The following is a 21,259-nucleotide window of genomic DNA, read 5'->3' as shown; positions in this document are numbered from 1 at the left end:
ATTAGCTGCTTGGTGCTCAGTAAATATTTCTAGACCAAGTATTTGAAGTTCAATTAAATGCTTATCAGGTGATAAGCTAGCAGTAATAGCACCTTTGCAAAACTATCACTGTCAAGAACCACGAGAAAACTAGATTTACTTCCTTCATGTTCAGTAGCCATTACCACTTTAAGTTATGCCTCCTACTGTCAATAACAAAGCCCATCCCATTCTAGAAACACCCTGGACAAGGGGGAGAGCCTCTGCAGCCTCCCACGGGATGCACCCACTGATTGAAGCCCACCCCATTCTAGAAACACTCTGGACAAGGAGGAGAGCCTCTGTAACGTCCTGCAGGAGGCACCCACCGACTGAAGCCCACCCCACTCTAGAAACACTCTGGAAAAGGGGGAGAGCTTCTGTAATGTCCTGCAGGATGCACCCACTGACTGAAGCCTGCCCCACTCTAGAAACACTCTGCACAAGGGGGAGAGCCTCTGTAATGTCCTGCGGGAGGCACCCACCAACTGAAGCCCACCCCACTCTACAAACACTCTGCAAAAGGGGGAGAGCCTCTGTAATGTCCTGCGGGATGCACCCACTGACTGAAGCCCACCTCACTCTAGAAACACTCTGGAAAAGGGGGAGAGCCTCTGTAATGTCCTGCAGGATGCACCCACCAACTGAAGCCTGCCCCACTCTAGAAACACTCTGCACAAGGGGGAGAGCCTCTGTAACGTCCTGCGGGATGCACCCACCGACTGAAGCCCACCCCACTCTACAAACACTCTGCACAAGGGGGAGAGCCTTTGCAACCTCCCGTGGATGCACCTACCGACTGACTGGCCAGCAGAGTAGGAATCCGTCCTCGTTCGGGATCGCTTGTTGCCTTTCGTATTTGCTAGCGAGAGAAATAAAGAGTATTGAAACATGCTTCAAATTTTGACTTGAAAGAAACTTGGTTATTTTCTTCCAGTCATAAAAATATAATTGTTTGTAAAGCTATAGCCCCCAAAAAAGAGATGACAGACATATTACTCAGGAATAAGTGGGTGGGTGGTAGCATGGGATGTGAAACCCAGGGGGACACTCTATACTGTTGATTTGGACTTAGACAATGTAATACAGATAATATAAGGTCAAAGTATGATTTAATTTCAATGGATTAGAAGCTCTTTTGGTGAACATCCCCTAAGGTGGCAGAACAAAGGGTAGATGAAGATACTGCTGTCCCAAATCATAACTGTTTGCGTTTCTTATTAAAATTTCAGCTCACTATTCTATATAAAGCCCAGAGAAAAATCACTAGGATACTTGGTTAATACTGAAGAATATTTTAGTATCTAAATTGATAATGGCATTTTCTGTTTTAGTTAATAAAAATACTTGAAGTTCTTTTCCAGGTGTCAGAGTTACTCTGTGCAAATGTAATGCAATAGCTCAGCAATGTATCCCAGGCTGCAGGCTTGAAGGGGCATAGGTTTGTAAAATGTTATGTGCTGGATATTGCTAATTTGGGAGGCTGCCAACCCCAGCTTCCACACACTTGATTTTATTTTTTATTTGTTTTCTTTTATTTTTAAAATTAAATTTTTTATTTTTTATTTTTTTGAGACAAGGTCTCACGCTGTCACCTAGGCTAGAGTGCAGCAGTGGCATGATCATAGCTCACTGTGCCTCAACCTCCCAGGCTCAGGTGATCCTCCTGCCTCTGCCTCCTGAGCAGGTAGGACCACCGGCATGTGCCACTGTACCCACCTTAATATGGTTTGGCTGTGTCCCCACCCAAAATCTCATCTTGAACTGCACTTCGAATTGTAATCCCCATGTGTTGTGGGAGGGACCTCATAGGAGGTGATTAGATCATGGGGATGGTTCCTCCATGCTGTTCTCATGATAGTGACTGAGTTCTCATGAGATCTGGTGGTTTTATAAGGGGCTTTTCTCCCCTTCACTCTGTACTTCCCTCTTCTGCCCCCAAGTGAAGAAGGATGTGTTTGCTTCCCCTCCCACCATGGTTGTAAGTTTCCTGAGTTCTCCCCAGCCAAGCAGAACTGTGAGTCAATTAAACCTCTTTCCTTTATAAATTACCCAGTCTCAGGCAGTTCTTTATAACAGCGTGAGAACAGACTAATACACGCCTAATTTTTTCAGTTTTTGCAGAAAGGGGTCTTACTATGTTGCCCAGGCTGGTCTCGAACTCCTGGCCTCAAGCAACTCCTCTGCCTTGGCCTCCCAAAATGTTAGGATTACAGGCGTGAGCCACTGAGCTCAGCTCCCAGGCACTTGATGATACTCACTGTCCATCAGCCTCCAGTTCAGCAAGGGGTCATAGACAAAGGCTTCCAGCACGGCCATGACACTGTCCTTGTGCTCTCGCAGCACCTCCATCACTGTGTGGCATGTGATTCTGTAGTTGCCATCCAGGCCTGTAACCTAGAAATGGGACAGAGCCACTCACCACAGGAGTTACTAACTCTCCACCCAAAGCAAGCTGAGGGGGTCTGTTACCCTCACTTAGGAAGCAGACACAGGCCATGTTGACGTATCAGGGTGAGAATGTCTTAGGAGAAGGAATCAGGGCAGGACTGTGATCCACAGAAAACCAGGTCAGAAGTGAAGTGGTAAGCCTTTCATAGATAGGTCATTTCTAACACAATAGGAAATAACAGAAAACTGCTACAAAAATCACAAAGGCACTTTGGAGAACTGATGGGCTCTAATAAGCGTGTTCTCAGAGAAGGCTGTAACTGTCCTGATCCCATTTGGAAGCAGCTCGTTCCCGATATCCACTCACCTCCATAGCATTGGTCAACATTCTTGTTAGTCTAAATGGAATCTTCTCTGGAAACTTCTCTCGGGTCATAGCAACCTACAGAATAATAAATGGGAAAAGCCAAATCAATGTTTATTTTCTTTACCTGGAGCCAGGTGGAGCAGGTGGCTTTCCTCTGCATCACCTGCACTGATTTTAATTATAGCAGAGAAATGAAGCAGCTTGGGTTTAGTGAGACTACTTGTCACAGGGATTTGAAAGACAACTTAAAAAAAAAGAAGAAACAAACAACAGAAAAGAAGAGAAAACAAAAAGGAAAAAAGACAAATGTGCATCGTGTCCAGGCTCTTGGGCAACAGGTGGTATGGAAGGTAGGGGCCTACTCTACTCAGAGGGCATGTGAACAGCAGCCCTTGCTCCAAGGGGGTTAGAGTCCAACTAAGAGCCCAGATTTCATTTCTTAGACTGACTTAACTACAGCCTTGGTAGGGCCAGCAGGGGTTAAGAGTAAGGCAGTTTGGGCTTAAGTCTGCCTACAGTGTCAGAGGAGGGGGAAAAGTGATCACCCGGGAAGATGAGGTTGGGGTTCTAGAACATGTGTTCACCTCAAAGCAGTCCCCAAAGTCAATGTGCAGGATCTTCCCACTCAGACGGTCCAGCATCAGGTTGGATGGGTGTCTTTGAGAAACAGAAGACAGATCAGGGAGGGATCAACAGAGATAACGGATGAAAAAATCAATAAGTACGTGATACTGTAAGCTAGGAGTTGGCAAACGATAGCCCTCAGCCAATCCAGCCCCTCCACCTCCACTTCTGCAAGTCCAGTTTTACTGGAACACACAGCACGCTCCCTTGTTTAAGTACTGTTCCAGGCTGCTTCCATGCTACGACAGCAGAGCTGACTAGTTATGACAGAGACCAAAGGGCCCACAAAGCCTAAAACGACCTATTAACTGGTCCTTTACAGAAACAGTTTGCCAACTCCTGCTGAAATGTGGGCTTATGTGTGAATCACAGGTTGTCCCACTGTACTGAGATACTGTGCTTTTCTGAGGTCTTTGGTGACCTAATAAGTCATTTCTGGCAGCACTGGCACCTTCTGGTGACAAGGCTCTATCATTTTTACTGAGCAGCCGTAACAGGGTCTCATCTCCTTAAGTCCCTGAGCCAATCCCGGCAACCACCTGGCTTTTATCAACAGATATTCTGCTAGACTTTTAAAAACAAAAATCTACTATTTTTGTGGGGTAAAATTATTTTTACTCTCAAATAGTTGCATGAGACATGATTCCAGGAGAAAAACAGTAGACATCAGAGAACCAGTCTTTTTTACATTCTTGTGAGTCCATTTCTGAACATTCGTAAATTACATTTTCAGTCAGTACATTTGGACAAAACTTATTATGCAAAAATATCAGAAGGATCTACTTTGGTTGGTTTCAATTACAGAAATAAAATGATTTATCTTAGCACAGTGGTGACTGACAAATGTTTCTTGAATCAATAAAATCAATATGATTTAGTATTTTTGTTTTTTTCTTTGAGACAGAGTCTTACTCTGTTGACCAGGCTGGAACACAGTGGTGCAATCACGGCTCACTACAGCTTTGACCTTCTGGACTTAAGTGATCCTCCTACCTCAGCCTCCCAAAGAGCTGGGACTACAGGTGCATGCCACCATGCTTGGCTAATTACTTTATTTTTTGTAGAGACGGGATCTTGCTATGCTGCCCAGGCTGGTCTCAAATTCCTAGGCTCAAGTGATCCTCCCACCTCAGCCTCCCAAAGTGCTGGAATTATAGGCATGAGCCAATGAGTCTGCCCTGCAATACAGCTTTTAATACATTAAGCCAGACTAAGGAGAAAGTGGTATCCTTGAACTATGTGGGGCTTTATTGAGATGGGGTCTTGCTATTGCCCAAGTTGGTCTCATACTCCTGGGCTCAAGTGATCCTCTCACCCTGGCCTCCCAGGATGACAGGCATGAGCCACTGCACCCAGCTTGAACTATTTTTCCTTTTCTTTAGTTTGATGTATTCTTCTGATGGCATCACAATCAATAGGGAACTAAGGCTAATGTTGTAAAAGAGACCTTACATATACAATACCAATATTTATTTACCAAAAAGCCATATATTTAATTGGAAAACCAAATGAAACCATTCAGGAAAACTACAATGGAGAAAGAAGACTAAAAAAACCAAATTAAATTACTCACCTATCTCCCAGGCCTAAAATATACCCAACCATTGACATGACCGCTAAAGAACGGGTATAATTGGTTCTTCGGTCAAACCACACCTAGAACACAGGAGTGCATGTGAACTACGGTTCTGGAAACTTTAATTTCAACATAATTATACTCTAATAAGCTGTCTTTGGTTTGTACTTTTGAGACCGAGTCTCGCTCTGTCGCCCAGGCTGGAAGGCAGTGGTGCTATCTTGGCTCACTGCAGCCTCCACCTCCCGGGTTCAAGTGGTTCTCATGCCTCAGCCTCCTGAGTAGCTGAGATTACAGGCACCCGCCACCACTCCCAGCTTATTTTTGTAGTTTTAGTAGAGATGGGGTTTCACTATGTTGGCCAGACTGGTCTTGAGCTCCTAACCTCAAGTGATCCGCTTGCCTCGGCCTCCCAAAATGCTGGGATCACAGGCCTGAGCCACTGTGCCTGGCCTAATCAGTTGTTTTCTTACAGTCCATCAATAACTGGTTAGAATGTATAACATTATAAAGACCTCATTCACAATTCTAACAATGAACTATGCCTTGAATTAAACTTAATTAGAAATATGTTAGACTTAAAGATCTGAGTAAATGAAAAATATCAGTTTAAGGATATCCCCTTATGAGTATAAAGATGTTAACAGCCTCAAGAAAAAAAATAGATGACGATAGCCGCTGAGAAGGGACTTGTATTAACACCATGGAACTTGAGAAACAGGCCGAAAGAGCAATGAAACAGAAGAGGAGCCCTAGAAAGAAATCCAAGGACACGTAGAATTTAGTGTTTAGGCTGGGCACGGTGGCTCATGCCTGTAATCCCAGCACTTTGGGAGGCCGAGGTGGGTGGATCACCTGAGATCAGGAGTTTGATACCAGCCTGACCAACATGGTGAAATCCCGTTTCTACTAAAAATGCAAAAATTAGCCGGGTGTGGTGGTGCGTGCCTGTAATCCCAGCTACTCAGGAGGCTGAGGCAGGAGAATCACTGAACCCAGGAGGCAGAGGTTGCAGTGAGCCAAAATCATGCCACTGCACTCCAGCCTGGGCAACAAGAGCGAAACTCTCTCTCAAAAAATAAAATAAAAAAAAATTCAGTGTTCAATAAAAACAAAATCTTCTAAATAGCAGGGAAAGGATGAATTATTTGGCCAACAGTGTGGTCATGGCTAGTCATGTTTAAAAAAATAAAGTTACACCTTAAATTCCAAACTTAGTTAAGTTTTTTTTTTTTTTTTTTGGACAGAGTCTTGCTCTATTGCCCAGGCTGGAGTGCAATGGCACAATCTTGGCTCACTGTAACCTCTGCCTCCCTGGTTCAAGCGATTCTCCTGCCTCAGCCTCCTGAGTAGCTAGGATAACAGGCACGTGCCACCATGCCCAGCTAATTTTTGTATTTTTAGTAGAGACAGGGTTTCACCACGTTGGTCAGGCTGGTTTAAAAAAATAAAGTTACACCTTAAATTCCAAACTTAGTTAAGTTTGTTTTTTTTTCTTTTTTTGGACAGAGTCTTGCTCTATTGCCCAGGCTGGAATGCAATGGCACAATCTTGGCTCACTGTAACCTCTGCCTCCCTGGTTCAAGCGATTCTCCTGCCTCAGCCTCCTGAGTAGCTAGGATAACAGGCACGTGCCACCATGCCCAGCTAATTTTTGTATTTTTAGTAGAGACAGGGTTTCACCACGTTGGTCAGGCTGGTCTCGAACTCCTGACCTCGTGATCCGCCTGCCTCGGCCTCCTAAAGTGCTGGGATTACAGGCGTGAACCACCGTGCCTGGTCTTGTTTATTTTTAAGAGACGGTCTCACTATATTACCCAGGCTGGAGTGTAATGGCTTTTCACAGGTGTAAAACGGTCTTTTTCTTCTTCTTTTTTTTTTTTTTTTTTTTGAGACAGGGTCTGGCTCTGTCACTCAGGCTGAGTTACAGATTGTGCAGTGGCACAATCTCGGCTAACTGCAACCCCTGCCTCCCGGCTCAAGTGATCCTCCCGCCACATCCTCCTAAGTAGCTGGGACAATGGGCAAGTGCCATCATGCCCGGCTAATTTTTTATTTTTTGTAGAGATGGGGTTTTGCGACGCTGCCCAGGCTGGTCTCAAACGCCTGAGCTTCAAGCATTCCACCTGCCTTGGCCTCCCAAAGTGTGGGGATTATAGAAGTGAGCCACTGCACCCCGCCCATAGGTGTGGTCTTAATGTGCAACAGCCTTGAACTCCTGGGCTCAAGCAATCCTCCTGCCTCAGCCTCCCAAGTAGCTGAGACTACAGGTGTGTACCATAGTGTCTGACTTGGGTTAAGACTTAAATGTAAAAAAAACCCTGTAACTAGTATAAGAAAATATAGGTAAAAAAAGAACCTCAAGGTGGAGTGGGTCTTTCTAAATATAAAACCAAAGGAAGAGGCCAGGCACCGTGGCTCATGCCTGCAATCCCAGCACTTTGGGAGGCTGAGAAGGGCGGATAACTCGAGGCTAGGAGTTTGAGACCAGCCTGGCCAACACAGTGAAACCCTGTCTCTACTAAAAATACAAAAGAGTGTCCGGGAGCGGTGGCTCACGCCTGTAATCCCAGCACTTTGAGAGGCTGAGGCGGGCGGATCACGAGGTCAGGAGATCGAGACCATCCTGGCTAACATGGTGAAACTCCGTCTCTATTAAAAATACAAAAAAAAAAAATTAGCCGGGCATGGAGGCGGGTGCCTGTAGTCCCAACTACTCAGAAGGCTGAGGCAGAAGAATGCTGTGAACCCGGGAGGCGGAGCTTGCAGTGAGCCGAGATCGCGCCACTGCACTCCAGCCTGGGTGACAGAACGAGATTCCGTCTCGGGAAAAAAAAAAAAAAAAGCTGGGCATGGTGGCACGCGCCTGTAATTCCAGGTACTCTGGAGGCTGAGGCAGGAGAATCACTTCAACCTGGGAGACGGAGTATGTAGTGAGCCGAGATCGTGCCGCTGCACTCCAGCCTGGGTAACAGAGTAAGACCTTGTCTCAAAAAACAAAACAAAACAAAACAAAACAAAACAAACAAACAAACAAACAAAAAACAAAAACAAACCAAAGGAAGAAACTTTAAAGAAAAGGATTAAAAATTTGGTAACTTCTAACTTTAAAAAATGCCTGTACAGTCATCTCTAAGTTAGGGCCCCCATCGGATACCAAAATCTGCAATACTCAAGTGCCTTATATAAAATGGTGTAGGCTGGGCATGGTGGCTCATGTCTCTAATCCCAGCACTTTAGGAGGCCAAGGCAGGAGGATAGCTTAAGACCAGGCTGGGTGACACAGTGAGACTTTGTCTCTAAAAAAAAAAAAAAAAAAAAAATATATATATATATATATATAAAAATATATATAAAATTGCTTTGAGACAAGGTCTTGCTCTGTCACCCAGGACGGAGTGCAGTGGCATGGTATGGCTCACTGCAGCCTCATTCTCCTGGATTCAAATGATCCTTCCGAGTAGCTGGGCTTACAGGTGTGTACCACCACGCCCGGCTAATTTTTTTATAGAAATGGGGTCTCACAGGCTAGGTGTGGTGGCTCATACCTGTAATCCCAGCACTTTGGGAGGCCAAGGTGGGTGGATCACTTGAGGTCAGGAGTTTGAGACTAGCCTGGACAACATGGTGAAACCCTGTCTCTACTAAGAATACAAAAATTAACCCACATGGTGGTACGTGCCTGTAATCCCAGCTACTGGGGAGGCTGAGGCAGGAGAATCGCTTGAACCCAGGGGGCAGAGGTTACAGTGAGCCGAGATCTTGCCACTGCACTCCAGCCTGGGTGGGGGAAAAAAAAAAAAAGAGATGGAGTCTCACTATGTTGCCCAGGCTGGTATTGAACTCCTGGGCTCAAGTGATCCTCCTGCCTTGGCCTCCCAAAGTGCTGGGATTACAAGTGTGAGCCACTGCACCCAGCCAAAAACAACTTTTTAATAAAATGGCATAGTATTGTATGTAACCTATGCACAACCTCCCTTATATTTCAAATCATCTTGGGTACATATAATACCTAATACAATGTGAATGTTATACAATGTAAACAGTCATTCTACTATATTTTTTAAAATTTACATCTCTTATTGTTATATATATATTTTTAAAATATTCTATCCACGGTTGGCTGAATCCACAGATGCAGAAGCTACGGATATGGAGGGCTGACTGTGTATCAAAAACCAAACCAAACCAAACAAAAACTCCAAACCAAAGAACACACCATTAGCAAAATTTAAAAACTAAGTTAATAGGAAATTTGTAACATATATAAAAAAGACAACTATCTTTAATTCTTTAATATATAAAGAGTTCTGGAGGAAATATTAAACTACTCATTCTAACTCTGTGAACTTGTCTTGCTCACCCATTTCATTTTTGTTAGAAAAGTCTGGACACGCTCTACAGCCAATCACAGCAAAGAAGAGCCGCTGTGTGCACATGAACAGATGGGAGGGCCATCCTATTGCGAGTGGGGGTTCCAGGAGAGCGCAGGTCTGCAGGGCCCAGTGGCCTACCTCAGAGCTGGGGCTTTTCAGCCACAGCAGCTTGGCCAGGTCGTCCCCAGCTGTATTATTGACGGCATGCTCAAACACCTCCACCTTCTGCATCAGAGTCAAGTGGTCATAGTCCGGAGCCATCTGCATCAGGACACAACTGTTCAGTAAGAGAGCAGCCTAAGACATGTAGTTTGGGTCCAGGAAGAAACAAGGCTTGGGGTCCAGGCAGAGCTGAGTTCTAATTTCCCCATCATAGCCAAAGGAGAAGGGAAGTAAGAACATGGCAAAAGAAGAAACGAAGTGACCACTCTAACCTGATGACCACTGGAACCCCAAGGCATAAGGGAAAAACACGAGACCTCACCTCAGTTATAGGCCTTCTGTGCAGATGAGAGTACTGGAAGTTTCAAGGTTTTGGAAAACAAGCAATTCTCTTTCTTATTACTTACACATCTACTAAACATTATTTCTCCATATGGCCAGTGATTTGTATACATTAGTAAATATATGGTGCCGAATATTTATCTGTCTAGTCTTCCCTAGGATGGTGAAAACAATTTCTCAGCTTAAGGGTCCTTCAGTTTCTTACAAGCTTATCTGCTTTAGGACTCACTTTATTAAACCTTCTTCAAAGCTGATTCTCTCAAAGAGATTTTTCAGTGACAGACATACAGAGAGGAATGAGAGAAGCAGCGCTACGGAGATTCCCTGCCACGGAAGGGGCACTAGCTCTCGTGGCCGCATCACATACCCGCAACATGATGCGATGCTCGATGTTGAGAAGGATCTTCTTCTTCTCCCTGTAGTCCCGGATGAGAGCGTGCAGTGTGTCACAGTGGGGAACCCAGCCAATGAGGCCCGAGTTGGTCGATAAAGGGATGACAGCATATCTCTGGATGCTGGTGCCCACAGAAAAGCAGGGTTAGTGTACCGTAAAGAGAGTATACCCTTGAGCAGCTCAGAACACAGGCAGACTATTTTTTTTCTTTTTTGAGACAGAGTCTTGCTCTGTTGCCCAGGCTGGAGTGCAGTGGTGGCACAATCTTGGCTCACTGCAACCTCTGCCTCCTGGGTTCAAGTGATCCTCCTGCCTCAGCCTCCCGAGTAGCTGGGACTACAGGTGTGTGCCACCATGCCCAGCTAATTTTTTTATTTTTGGTAGAGACGGATTTCACCATGTTGGCCAGGATGGTCTCAATCTCTTGACCTCGTGATCCGCCTGCCTCGGCCTCCCAAAGTGCTGGCTTGCAGGCCTAAGCCACTGCACCCAGCCCTTTTTTTTTTTTTTTTAGATGGAGTCTCGTTCTGTTGCCCAGGCTGGAGTGCAGTGTCACTATCTCAGCTCACTGCAACCTCCACCTCCTGGGTTCACGCGATTCTCCTGCGTCAGCCTCCCGAGTAGCTGGGATTACAGGTGCACACCACCACACCCGGCTAATTTTTTGTATTTTTAGTAGAGACGGGGTTTCACTATGTTGGCCAGACTGGTCTCGAACTCCTGACCTCGTGATCCACCCTCCTTGGCCTCCCAAAGTGCTGGGATTACAGGCGTGAGCCACCGCGCCCGGCAGCCCTGACTATTTTTAATGAGCCCCCGCCGCAGCAGGCTGGTGTGAAGTGTGTGTTGAGGGATGCTTTGTGAAGAATAAGGCATCACAGAAAGACAGTGCATTGATGGTGCAGTGAAAGCAACATGGGTCTCCTCAACCTGCCCAAGAAACTCATGGCTTTGGGGGAACAATCAAGTGACTAAAATACCTCTCAAGTGAATTCTCATGGTTTTAACAGGAAGAGGAGTGGCAGAATACGGACGATGGGAAAGGTTTGGCTTTCATCCCACAAGGGGTCAGACCCATCCCATCTGTAGACTCTCCAGTCTACCTGCCACAAATTGCTCCCTGCTGGATTCTTTGGAGGTTGTTAAAGGCATTTCCCAATGAAAATACCCTAAAAACTCTGGAAGAACTTGGTTATAAATTAAGTTATAAAATTTTATAACTTAATTTTTCATTTTTAAAACATTTAAAAAATATTATTTACTTTTTGAGACAGGGTCTCGCTGTTACCTAGGCTCGAGCACAGTTGCCCCATCACAGCTCACTGTAGCCTCGACCTCCTGGGCTCAAGTGATTCTCCTGCCTCAGCCCCCTGAGTAGCTGGGACTACACTGTGCCCAGCTTTTTTTTTTTTTTTGTAGAGACAGGGATTACAGGCGTGAGTCACTGTGCCCAGCCTATCTTTATTTTTTGAGAGAAAGGGTCTTGCTCTGCTGCCCAGGCTAGAGTGTAGAGGCACAACCTTGTCTCACTGCAGCCTCAACCAACTGGGCTAAGATGATTCTTCTGCCTCCATCTCCCAAGGAGCTGGGACGACAGGCATGAGCCACCATGCCCAGCTGATTTTTTTATTTTTTGTAGAGACAGGGTCTCACTTTTTTGTCCAGAATGGTCTTGAACTCCTGGTCTCAAGCAATCCTCCTGCTGTAGCCTTCCAAAGTGTCAGGATTACATGTGAGCCACCATGCCTGGCCACTTAATTTTTTTTTCTTACTTTAGTTATTTATTTTTGAGATGGAGTTTCACTCTTGTTGCCCAGCCTGGAGTACAATGGTGCAATCTTGGCTCACAGCAACCTCCGCCTCCCAGGTTCAAGCAATTCTCGTGCCTCAGCCTCCTGAGTAGCCGGGATTACAGGTGGCCGCCACCACGCCCAGCTAATTTTTGTATTTTTAGTGGACACAGGGTTTCACCATGTTGGCCAGGCTGGTCTCGAACTCCTGACCTCAAGTGATCCACTTTGGGCCTCCCAAAGTGCTGGGATTATAGGCATGGGCCACCGTGCCCGGTCACCTTTTTAATTTTTTTAAATAAATAGTGATGGGGTCTCTCTATGTTGTTTAGGCTGGTCTTGAATTCCTGGGCTCAAGTGATCCTCCTACCTTGGCATTACAAAATATTAGGATTATAGGTGCGAGCCACCATGCCCAGCCTTTTTCTTCTAAAGAGACAGTCTTGCTCTATTACCCAGGCTGGAGGGCAGTGGCACAATCACAGCTCACTGCAGCCTTGAACTCCTGGGCTCAAGCCATCCCCCTGGCCTCAACCTCTGGAGTTTCTGGGACTACCGGCATGAGTTACCATGCCTGGCTCCCTAATTTTATAGTTTTTTGTTAAGATATAATACATGACTACATGAGACAAATGTAGGAAAAAAACAGAAGACTTCTCAAATTGTTGCCATTTCAGGGTTTCTGAATACCTGAGGTTTTTCCGAAGAGATGTTGGGTCATTGGCCAGAAGGGTGTTAACCAGGCCGAAGAGCTGCATCACACGCTCATCCTGGCGCAGATCTTCATGGCCTTTTAGAAGGAAAACAAACTCATGCCCGTTGCTGCCTGTAAGGAACAGTGGGAGCGGTGAGTGTACATCAGAGGTCCTCAGCTCTTCAGCTGAGAGCACCACTGCATTCAAGAGATCCCACAGACTACATATGCCTTACCTAATCACACGTTCCTCACAAAAAGAAAAAACAATCTTTAGAATTAATGAAAAGAGTGGCTTTGCCTTTTATGGTTCTCAATGACCAATGTTGTTCAAATTAAAACAAAACAAAATCTGTTTTTGAGGACCAGGAATGGTTAGGCACAGAAATGATCATTTCTGTTTTCCGATCCACTCTGTCCTCCTCTGTTCTGAGAAGCCTGACTCCTACAGGCCGCATCACCTGGGATCCCACTTGGGCGTGGCCAATGGTGGAAGGGTACTGGCAGGAGGTCAGAGGATGGGTAGAGGGAGAGGTCAGGGTATGTGTCCCCCATCACCAGCCTGGCCCCAGTTCTAGAAGCCACCACTCTCTCTGGACTGTAGACTCTGCTAGATGGCCTCTCTGGCATGGTGACGGTTCTAGCTGGGCTCCTTGCTCTTCCAGTTCTGGAGTGTGGGGGTGGGTGAGGGCTGAGTAACAATTTCTCACTTGTGCTTGTTCATGAGCGCTCCTTGTTGATTCTCTTAGCTTTGCTTACACCTCTGGAAACAATTCCTTTCTTAAACTCTCTTTAATTAAACACCCCAAGAACCAGCCTGACCCACATTTTGGTATCAGAAGACAACAGCGCATGCAGAGATAATCACCTGTGGACCATGATTAATTGGTGTTGGTGAATAATCACTGCATTTAAGAAACATTGAGCATTATTAAGAGTGAGAGGTGAGGCTGGGCGCGGTGGCTCACACCTGTAATCCTAACATTTTGGGAGGCCAAGCTGGGCGGATCACCTCAGGTCGGGAGTTTGAAACCAGCCTGGCCAACGTGGTGAAATCCCATCTCTACTAAAAATATAAAAATTAGCTGATTGTGTGGCATGCGCCTGTAATCTCAGCTATTAGGGAGGCTGAGGCACGAGAATCGCTTGAACTCAGGAGGTGGGGTTGCAGTGAGCCAAGAGCACACCACCTCACTCCAGCCTGGGCAACAGAGTGAGACTCTGTCTTGGGGAAAAAAAAAAAAAAAAAAGAGCAAGAGGTGGCTGGGCGCAGTGGCTCACACCTGTAATCCCAGCACTTTGGAAGGCCGAGACAGGCGGATCACTTGAGGTCAGAGTTCGAGACCAGCCTGGCCAACATGGTGAAACCCCAACTCTATTAAAAATACAAAAATTAGCCAGGCGTGGTGGTGCATGCCTGTAATCCCAGCTACTCGGGAGTCTGAGACAGGAGAATTGCTTGAACCTGGGAGGTGGAGGTTGCAGTGAGTCAAGATTGCGCCATTATACTCCAGCCTGGGCAACAAGAGCAAAACTCTGGCTCAAAAAAAAAAAAAAAAAAAAAAAAAAGTGAGAGGCCTCAAAGTGCCACCACAGCACTCAGGCCTCACTAAAACATCCCCCATAAGTAACACTCTACCCCAAGGGAAATTCCAGAGCCCACTTGCTTAACAAATCTCACTATGAGAATCCACTTGTTCATTTTACACAATCATTTACCACAGAGACTATGATGGTAAAAAAAAAAAAAAAAAATTCAAGAGCCAGAAGCCCCCGTTTCAGAGGAGCTAGCACATTCCCTGCTTGCAACCAGCTGCCTCCTCCCTGGCCTCATCAGTCCCCTACACCTGCCTTCCACTGTTACTTCTCTGCCTTGCATGACTTTGTCATTCCCTTTATGTGTGATCATGCTTCACAAAAGCCCAACTACATGAATGAACTAAGTCCTGAGGACATAATGAGAAATTTGCTTGCCCTCTATTTTCCTCTCAATGAGCATGGGAGAGATGTAGCTATGATAGGTGAGTAGTGGGAATGGCAAGCAGTAATTTCAGAAGAGGGAAGGGGTCTCAGCCAGTGTAGGAGGGAGAAGCAGATGACAGAAGTGCACAATGGTCCTTACCCATAAGTGTCAATTTCCGGGGCCTCTGCTTGGATGTGATGACTTGCAAAGACGGTGCTATGGACTGAATGCGAATGATTGGCTGGTTGGGGTCATATGTTCCTGGCACAGCCAATTCAAGGTCCCGGCACATCAGAAGTTTTGGGGAAACATATTGCAGCTCTAAGGATGTGAGCTGTGAATAATTACCAAAGGATTTAGTGTTCTGCCTCCAGGGAGGAATTTAAACGCAATTTAAGTATTTTTCAGTGGATTGCTAATAACAATTACTTGTCCCAAAGCAGAAGTAAAACCAGATGCTTTGGAATGAGTGTTAGAACATTCATAGACAGTAAAACAGAAAGGACTATAATGACAGTTAACCCTGCCAGGAGCCTGAAGATCCTACCTGAGGCAGCTGCTTTGAGATTCGTCGGAACACATGATAATAGAGGTCCCAGGCTTGGGTGAGGTCCTTGACATTCCCTGATTTCATGTACTTCCTGCACCACTCTTGGGCCTCCATTAAATCTCGACCATAGGCCTGAGAGAGAAAGCAGGCACGTTTTCAAGTTATCAAAGTCTCAACCAAGCCAGGAGGCAAAATCCCCAGGCTGACTGCAGATATTCCTCAGGAGCCCGCTGTGGCCTGAAAACACTGGCAGGGGGCTGGAGAAAGCAAGAGCAGAGGTGCAGGCCTCCAACCCTGGAGCTTCCAAACCAGCAGCATGGCTTATAGGGAAGGAAGGGTGAGAGGAGGGATGAGATGACCTCTTGAGAAATCTTAGGCTTTTCCAGTTAAAATTCAGAAGGGTCCCTGTAACTAATTTCTGATGTTTTATGCTCTGTGACCTCCATCAGAGCTCGTTTTATTAAAGTCAGTGGAAAGGCCAGAGGAAAAGAAATCTGACAAAGGCCTTGGGTCACGTCCTTTCATTCTATAAAAACTTTTCTCATTTCATTTTTTTTTAGTGGCAGAATATTTCTACAGGGTTATGTCCTTTCGTGTTGTTTACCCCATACCTGATTAAAGGATGTTTCCTTCAGAGTCTGGGGGCCCCGTTCCATCATAGCATGCAAGGGCTCCAGCACCTCAAACATGCCTTTCACGTTCCTTTCCCCAAAGTACAAACGAGATGCCTCTTCCAGGCCTTCATGCCACATCTCATGCCAGAGGATGGCCACTCGGATCAGCTCCTCGCTCACCTGAAGCCAAGAGAAGAAGGAGAGAAGCACCAAGAATCAGCTAACCTCAGAAAGGTCTGTTTTGGAGACACAGGAGGTACTATTTCCAGCAGTCAGAGGAAGTGCACAGCACCAATGCGAGGAAGAAAAACAATCCCACTCGCGCCCGCCAGCTAAGTGACCAGGGTCTATGAAGCCCCACAGTGGCTCCGACCCACCATCATGGCCTGCTGGACCAGGGTGTTGCTGTGCTCACACATGTTCTTCAGAATCTTGTTGGCTGCATTGTGCCGGGCTGTCGTGGTAGACTTAGAAGCCACTGTCAGCGGGTAGATGAGGGCCTGAGGGAAAAACAGAAGAAACATCTATAAAGGAAATGTGGGTTGGGGAAGAGCTGGTGTGAATTTTAAGGAGAATGACAAAACAAGTGGTGAGTGTCACATTAACATCTGCTTGAGACTACCAGGAAGGGGCTAACTCAGTCTTGGAGGGAACGCTTTCTTTTTAGCAAGGCTCCCGGGCCCTCTGGGACGGCTGGCTGGACAGACCCTCCTGGGCCAGGATGGAATACATGGCTCCCAGTTCCTGCGCTTGTGTCGCCAGGGCAGCTTTTGGAAAGGCTGACCACCAAACCAGTGGTTAGATGAGAAACTGCCCAGAGTCTCCACATACCTGGGGGTGGTACCGACCAATGTCTGTGAGAAGCTGGTGAATGAGACGTCCCACCAAGGGTCTGGGCGTATCAATTCTTGCAATGAGCTGAGGTATAACCTGGTATTCAAAAAGACACAGTATGTAGCATATGAGACTTGAAACAACTAGTTATTCTTCTAGGCAAAGATCAATTCTTTTAACTTGTTTCAGTTGATGCTCTGAAATGGTTCATTCCCTTCCCTTTAGTTTCTAAAAGAAAATAAAGAAAATATGGACACTTGACACTGGGACCGAGCCCTACTTCCTTAGCACTGTATTAACACACACTGCCTTGTGACACTGAACACAGCATGCTTGTAAGAGGAGACACACAGAAGAGAGACTTGGAGCCACCTTCACCTGTAACCAAGTGTCCTCACCTGTAGCCAGGTATCAATCTGGATGGCTTTCACCCCCTCCACTAAGGCCTCATTGACATCTGGCCAGTGACCATAATCAAACCATAAGGTGAGAACTCTGAAAAAGAAATGAGAAAGTCACAGAAAATTTAGTTTCCCAGTTTTTGCCTGCCTGTTTTTCATCTCTAAGGCTCCTGAGAAGAGAGCTGGCAGGGACTCCAACCAGTAACTCTCAAATGTGTTTGGCCTCCCATGGGAGCAGGTGTCTGTGATGGGTGGCAGTGCTCTTGACCGAACACCATAAGAGTCACCCTGAGCAAATGAGCATTTCATCCCAGGTCACCGAGGGGTCACCATGGCATGTATGCAAACATCAAACAAACGAGCCAGGATAACCTTTAGAGAGCCACAAGTCTGCACATGTAAGAGTCGCTGTACGGCAGAGGCAACAGGGACACCTGGCTCTTAGCTGGCTGGAGATCCTCAAATGAAGGAGGACGTGGACCTTGTCACCTTTACCCTCTGGGCTAACTGATTTGAGTCATTTGTTAAGACCTCTCCAAGTTGCTGAGGGATTTTAGAAATACTGTGACTTCAATAGGCAACAGGTGGTCAGAAAAAAGAAATATTGTGATTAACAGATGGGTTAATAATCCCTACATAATAAACCACACATGGAGAGTTCTCACTCCACTTCTCCTCCTCACTCTCTGTAGGTTTCACCCACACAGGTGGGGCCCAGTCAGCTGTTACTCCTTAAATGCAGTGCAGAAAAAAGGCACATACATCGATCTTGGGTGTCCTGATCAGGGTCAGGAAGGGAAAGAGGACTTTTATGTGTGACTTCTAGGTCTTGCCATTAACATGGCCTACCAGAGTTGCATCCTTCCCTTCTCTGATACCTGAGTGTATCCTGGAGGTTGTTGCCTCGTGACAAGGAGATGGAACGGAAGAAGCCCTGGACGGCAGGCACCGTGTACATCAGGAGGGTTTTGGACAGATCCTGTTGGAACACACACGTGTTAGCGACACTCTTGCCTCTGCTTTCTCATCTGTAAAATGGGCGTAAGAGTATACTAACTGTACCTACTTCAAAGGGTGGTTATAACAATTAAATCGGTTAATGCATGAAAAATCTTTAATCATTACCTGGCACATAGCAAAGACTCAATAAATGGCAACTGTATCATAACTGTTATTATCTTGGGCTGACAGTGGCTTCCTGAACAGGATGGAGGGAGGAGGTGGGGCTGAGGCTCTGAACACCCGGATCTCTGGGCCTGCCAGCTGCCCTGGTGCATTCTGAACTGACAGCCCAAGGGGAAGGGGAAGAAGTGGAAGTGGAGAGAAAAAGGCAGAGGACGGACCTCCCAAGCCCCATCCTCAGAGTGGACCCGCAGCTGTGTACAGCCACCCACACACAGGTGCAGCACGTAGAGAATGAGCTCATCCACAGGGAAGCTTGACAAGGAGCTTGCTCTTCAGCATAGAGGCTGCGTCAGCTCCCCAAACACAAATATTCACACACAAAGCCCTGTCTCAGGCAGTGCTGGATGGTAGATAGGCAGTATTTTCCAGCTCCACCTGGCACTTCAGATACAGCCTCAGGTTCCTTTTAAGCTTAACAACGATTCCATTTCTCAGAGAGCCTGGCACCTTGGTTGGTTGTTAATAAGGAAGAAGGGAAGGGTACCTCAGTGACCTTCTTCTGCAGCGGCGATGGGGTGGGGCTGTTCTCGGTGCTCTCGGCCTCGCTCTCACTGTTGCTGCCCTCGGTGCTGGCAGTGGTGGTGGCAGTGGCGGCCGTGGTGGCGGCAGTGGTGGCGTTGGTGATGTTGGCCCCGCTGGCATGACGCAGTTTCTTCTTCTCATCGCGGGCTTGGTTCTGATGTTTGTAGTGTAGCACAGCTTCGAAGTTCATCACTGCCCACGCATGCCAGGCCTGGTTGGGGAGAAAGGCAAGGACAGACACTGGAGCTGTGACCAACAGCAGGGCTCAGAGGAGCGCAAGGTCAATGCTGAGGAACAGCTGCTCCTGCCTGTTCTGTGTGTCCATAAAGCAAACACTTCAAGGAGACACTCAGAAATGGCTGTTTTACTAAATTCAACATGATCCACTCACTTTGTGGAGCACTAACTATATAACGTACTATGAGTGCACTGCGAGAAGGGCACAGCAAGAGGAGCAGGAGAGAGCTCTTGCCTCAAGGGATCTCCCGGCCTCCTAGGGGAGCTCAGGCACAAACCTGAAGACCTAGGTACTCTGCAAGGCACAATGGGAGTAGCAAGGACAGGCATTTGGAAAGCTTTGTCAAGAAGAGGGATTTGGGGTAGGTCTGGAAGAGAGCTGCAGAAGGGCAAGGAGGGAAACAAGAAGGCAGCGGTGGGGACTACTTGGCAAGGGGGAAGAATAAGGCCAGAGATGTGCAGATTGGTTCACGGAAAACAAGCCCATGAATGTGACCGCGCAGGGGATACACACAGGCGAGGAGTGAGAGTGAGGCCAGCAAAGCACGCCTGGAGCAGGCACGGGGCTGGCACTTTCACCCAGAAAGCAGAGCTGCACTGGGTATAAAGTGTACATTTAGGGGAGAGCAGAAGTGGCAAGCAGAAGTGGGGGCAAGCAGCAGTTATCACAATATTTCAAGGGAGCAAAGTTTTGACAGGTCACCAGATAGTGGACAAAGGAAGACATGAAGAGCATAGGAGCCTGACAGAGAAAGAATCTCACTCATCTGCCTGGTCCCAACACCTAGCCCACGGCCTGACAGAGAACCAGTGCTCAATGCTTGAAGGAAGAACCGCTGGTGCTTATTTGGATAAAGGAATACTACTCTCTCTGGGGTTCTGAGCGGCAATGACTCTACAGCGTACCACCACTTGGTTTAGCGAGTGTGAGGCAGAGTTTGCTTCCAGGCATGGTAACTTTGCAGTGATAGTAGGACACTACATGACCCATTAATAGCTGAACTTTCTGAATAATTGGGAAATTCGTTCGTATGCCTTGCCAAAAACCTTGAACACAGGTGTGTCCGTTTTCTCAACTAAGGAGAATAGGTTGATCACAACTAACCTTTACTTGATGAGTAAGAATTCTACAATGACCCAGGTTTGTTTTTCCATACCTTCATTTATTCACTGAATATCTCTTGTGTATCTGCTATGTGCCTGGCAATGACCTGGGGTCAAGGTGAACAAGACAAACAGTCCTGGCATGCACACAGGGCCATGACGTTGATGGTAGAATACATCATAAAACAAAAGGGACCCACATTAGGAAAACCTTTTAAAAACTAAAACTAAAGTTCCTGAAACCAACTTTTTTCTTGTGATTTGCTTACTTCCTAAAAGCTAAATGAATGAAAGTAACTCTGGTTAGAATACAACTCTGATTAATAAGCTTCCAGTTAATAGTGTTTACCGGATGTATTCCAGCTTTGGACATGCAAGCTGTCCTAGAGAGAGTATTACTCTTATGACAAAATGGATATTTTTCAAACCAGAATGAAGCATGCCTAAACAAAGGTAAGATCTGTATTATAAGTGCTTCTGCAGTCCTCAGATGCAAGTTTAGATTTCAGAGAGATTAATTCACAAAGTATTGGCAAGCCAAGGAAATACTGGAAAGACATCAATGACATCTGCCACACCAAGTAGTTACCAGGAAGCCTCTCAAAAAGAAATAAAAAAGTATGTTCTCACCAAAGATATATACTTCCAAAAATCACCCCTCCATCAATCACATCTTTTATATATTTTCTAATTCTGTTTATCTCTTTCAAAAGTTTCCTGTAACATAACAGGATGTTACTTGGATCTTTCCAATAAAAACAAAGAAAGTTAAGTTCTTAGCTGAGGAGCAGGCAAGGATGCAAATCAGAAAAACGCTGAGCAAGAACAGATGACCTAAGGGAAGATGTCGCTCCAGAGATTAACCATGTGTCCAGATGCTCCCAGGAAAACAAGCAGCTCAGAGTCTATAAGACAGCAGCAATCCTCAACACCACATACACATAATAATGGTGTAACAAGTATTTGTCCAATAATCTTTCTGTATTAATTAAACTTGTAGGGGGAAATGCAGGCTCCCTGGGCCTCTTATAGATAGGCTCCAGGGACTCAAGAAGTAAGTTCACAGCATCAGCCTAGCTCCGCAGAAGCTCAGCTGTAACCATGAGCACACAGGA

General features: G+C 46.2%; 1 protein-coding gene across 2 annotated transcripts in view; it reads right to left on the bottom strand.

Annotated features, from left to right (window-relative positions):
- Window positions 1-21,259, bottom strand: part of MTOR (mechanistic target of rapamycin kinase) — a 157,416-nt gene that overhangs the window by 5,891 nt on the left and 130,266 nt on the right. For both annotated transcript variants that reach the window (XM_003822083.6, XM_008975614.5), the window contains exons 39-54: window positions 18,766-19,014; window positions 17,975-18,075; window positions 17,094-17,190; window positions 16,693-16,791; window positions 16,239-16,361; window positions 15,859-16,041; window positions 15,245-15,379; window positions 14,857-15,031; window positions 12,731-12,866; window positions 10,224-10,371; window positions 9,491-9,613; window positions 4,974-5,056; window positions 3,361-3,433; window positions 2,777-2,851; window positions 2,280-2,415; window positions 815-880 (exon numbers count right to left, since the gene is read on the bottom strand). In XM_003822083.6, the coding sequence (XP_003822131.1) occupies window positions 815-880; window positions 2,280-2,415; window positions 2,777-2,851; window positions 3,361-3,433; window positions 4,974-5,056; window positions 9,491-9,613; window positions 10,224-10,371; window positions 12,731-12,866; window positions 14,857-15,031; window positions 15,245-15,379; window positions 15,859-16,041; window positions 16,239-16,361; window positions 16,693-16,791; window positions 17,094-17,190; window positions 17,975-18,075; window positions 18,766-19,014 (2,002 nt within the window). The remainder of the gene's footprint in view (window positions 1-814; window positions 881-2,279; window positions 2,416-2,776; window positions 2,852-3,360; window positions 3,434-4,973; window positions 5,057-9,490; window positions 9,614-10,223; window positions 10,372-12,730; window positions 12,867-14,856; window positions 15,032-15,244; window positions 15,380-15,858; window positions 16,042-16,238; window positions 16,362-16,692; window positions 16,792-17,093; window positions 17,191-17,974; window positions 18,076-18,765; window positions 19,015-21,259) is intronic.

This window comes from Pan paniscus, chromosome 1 (assembly GCF_029289425.2).
Source record: "Pan paniscus chromosome 1, NHGRI_mPanPan1-v2.0_pri, whole genome shotgun sequence".
NCBI lineage: Eukaryota > Metazoa > Chordata > Mammalia > Primates > Hominidae > Pan > Pan paniscus.
The sequence above is the reverse complement of the archived record's forward strand: the minus strand, read 5'-3'. Positions and strand labels throughout refer to the sequence as shown.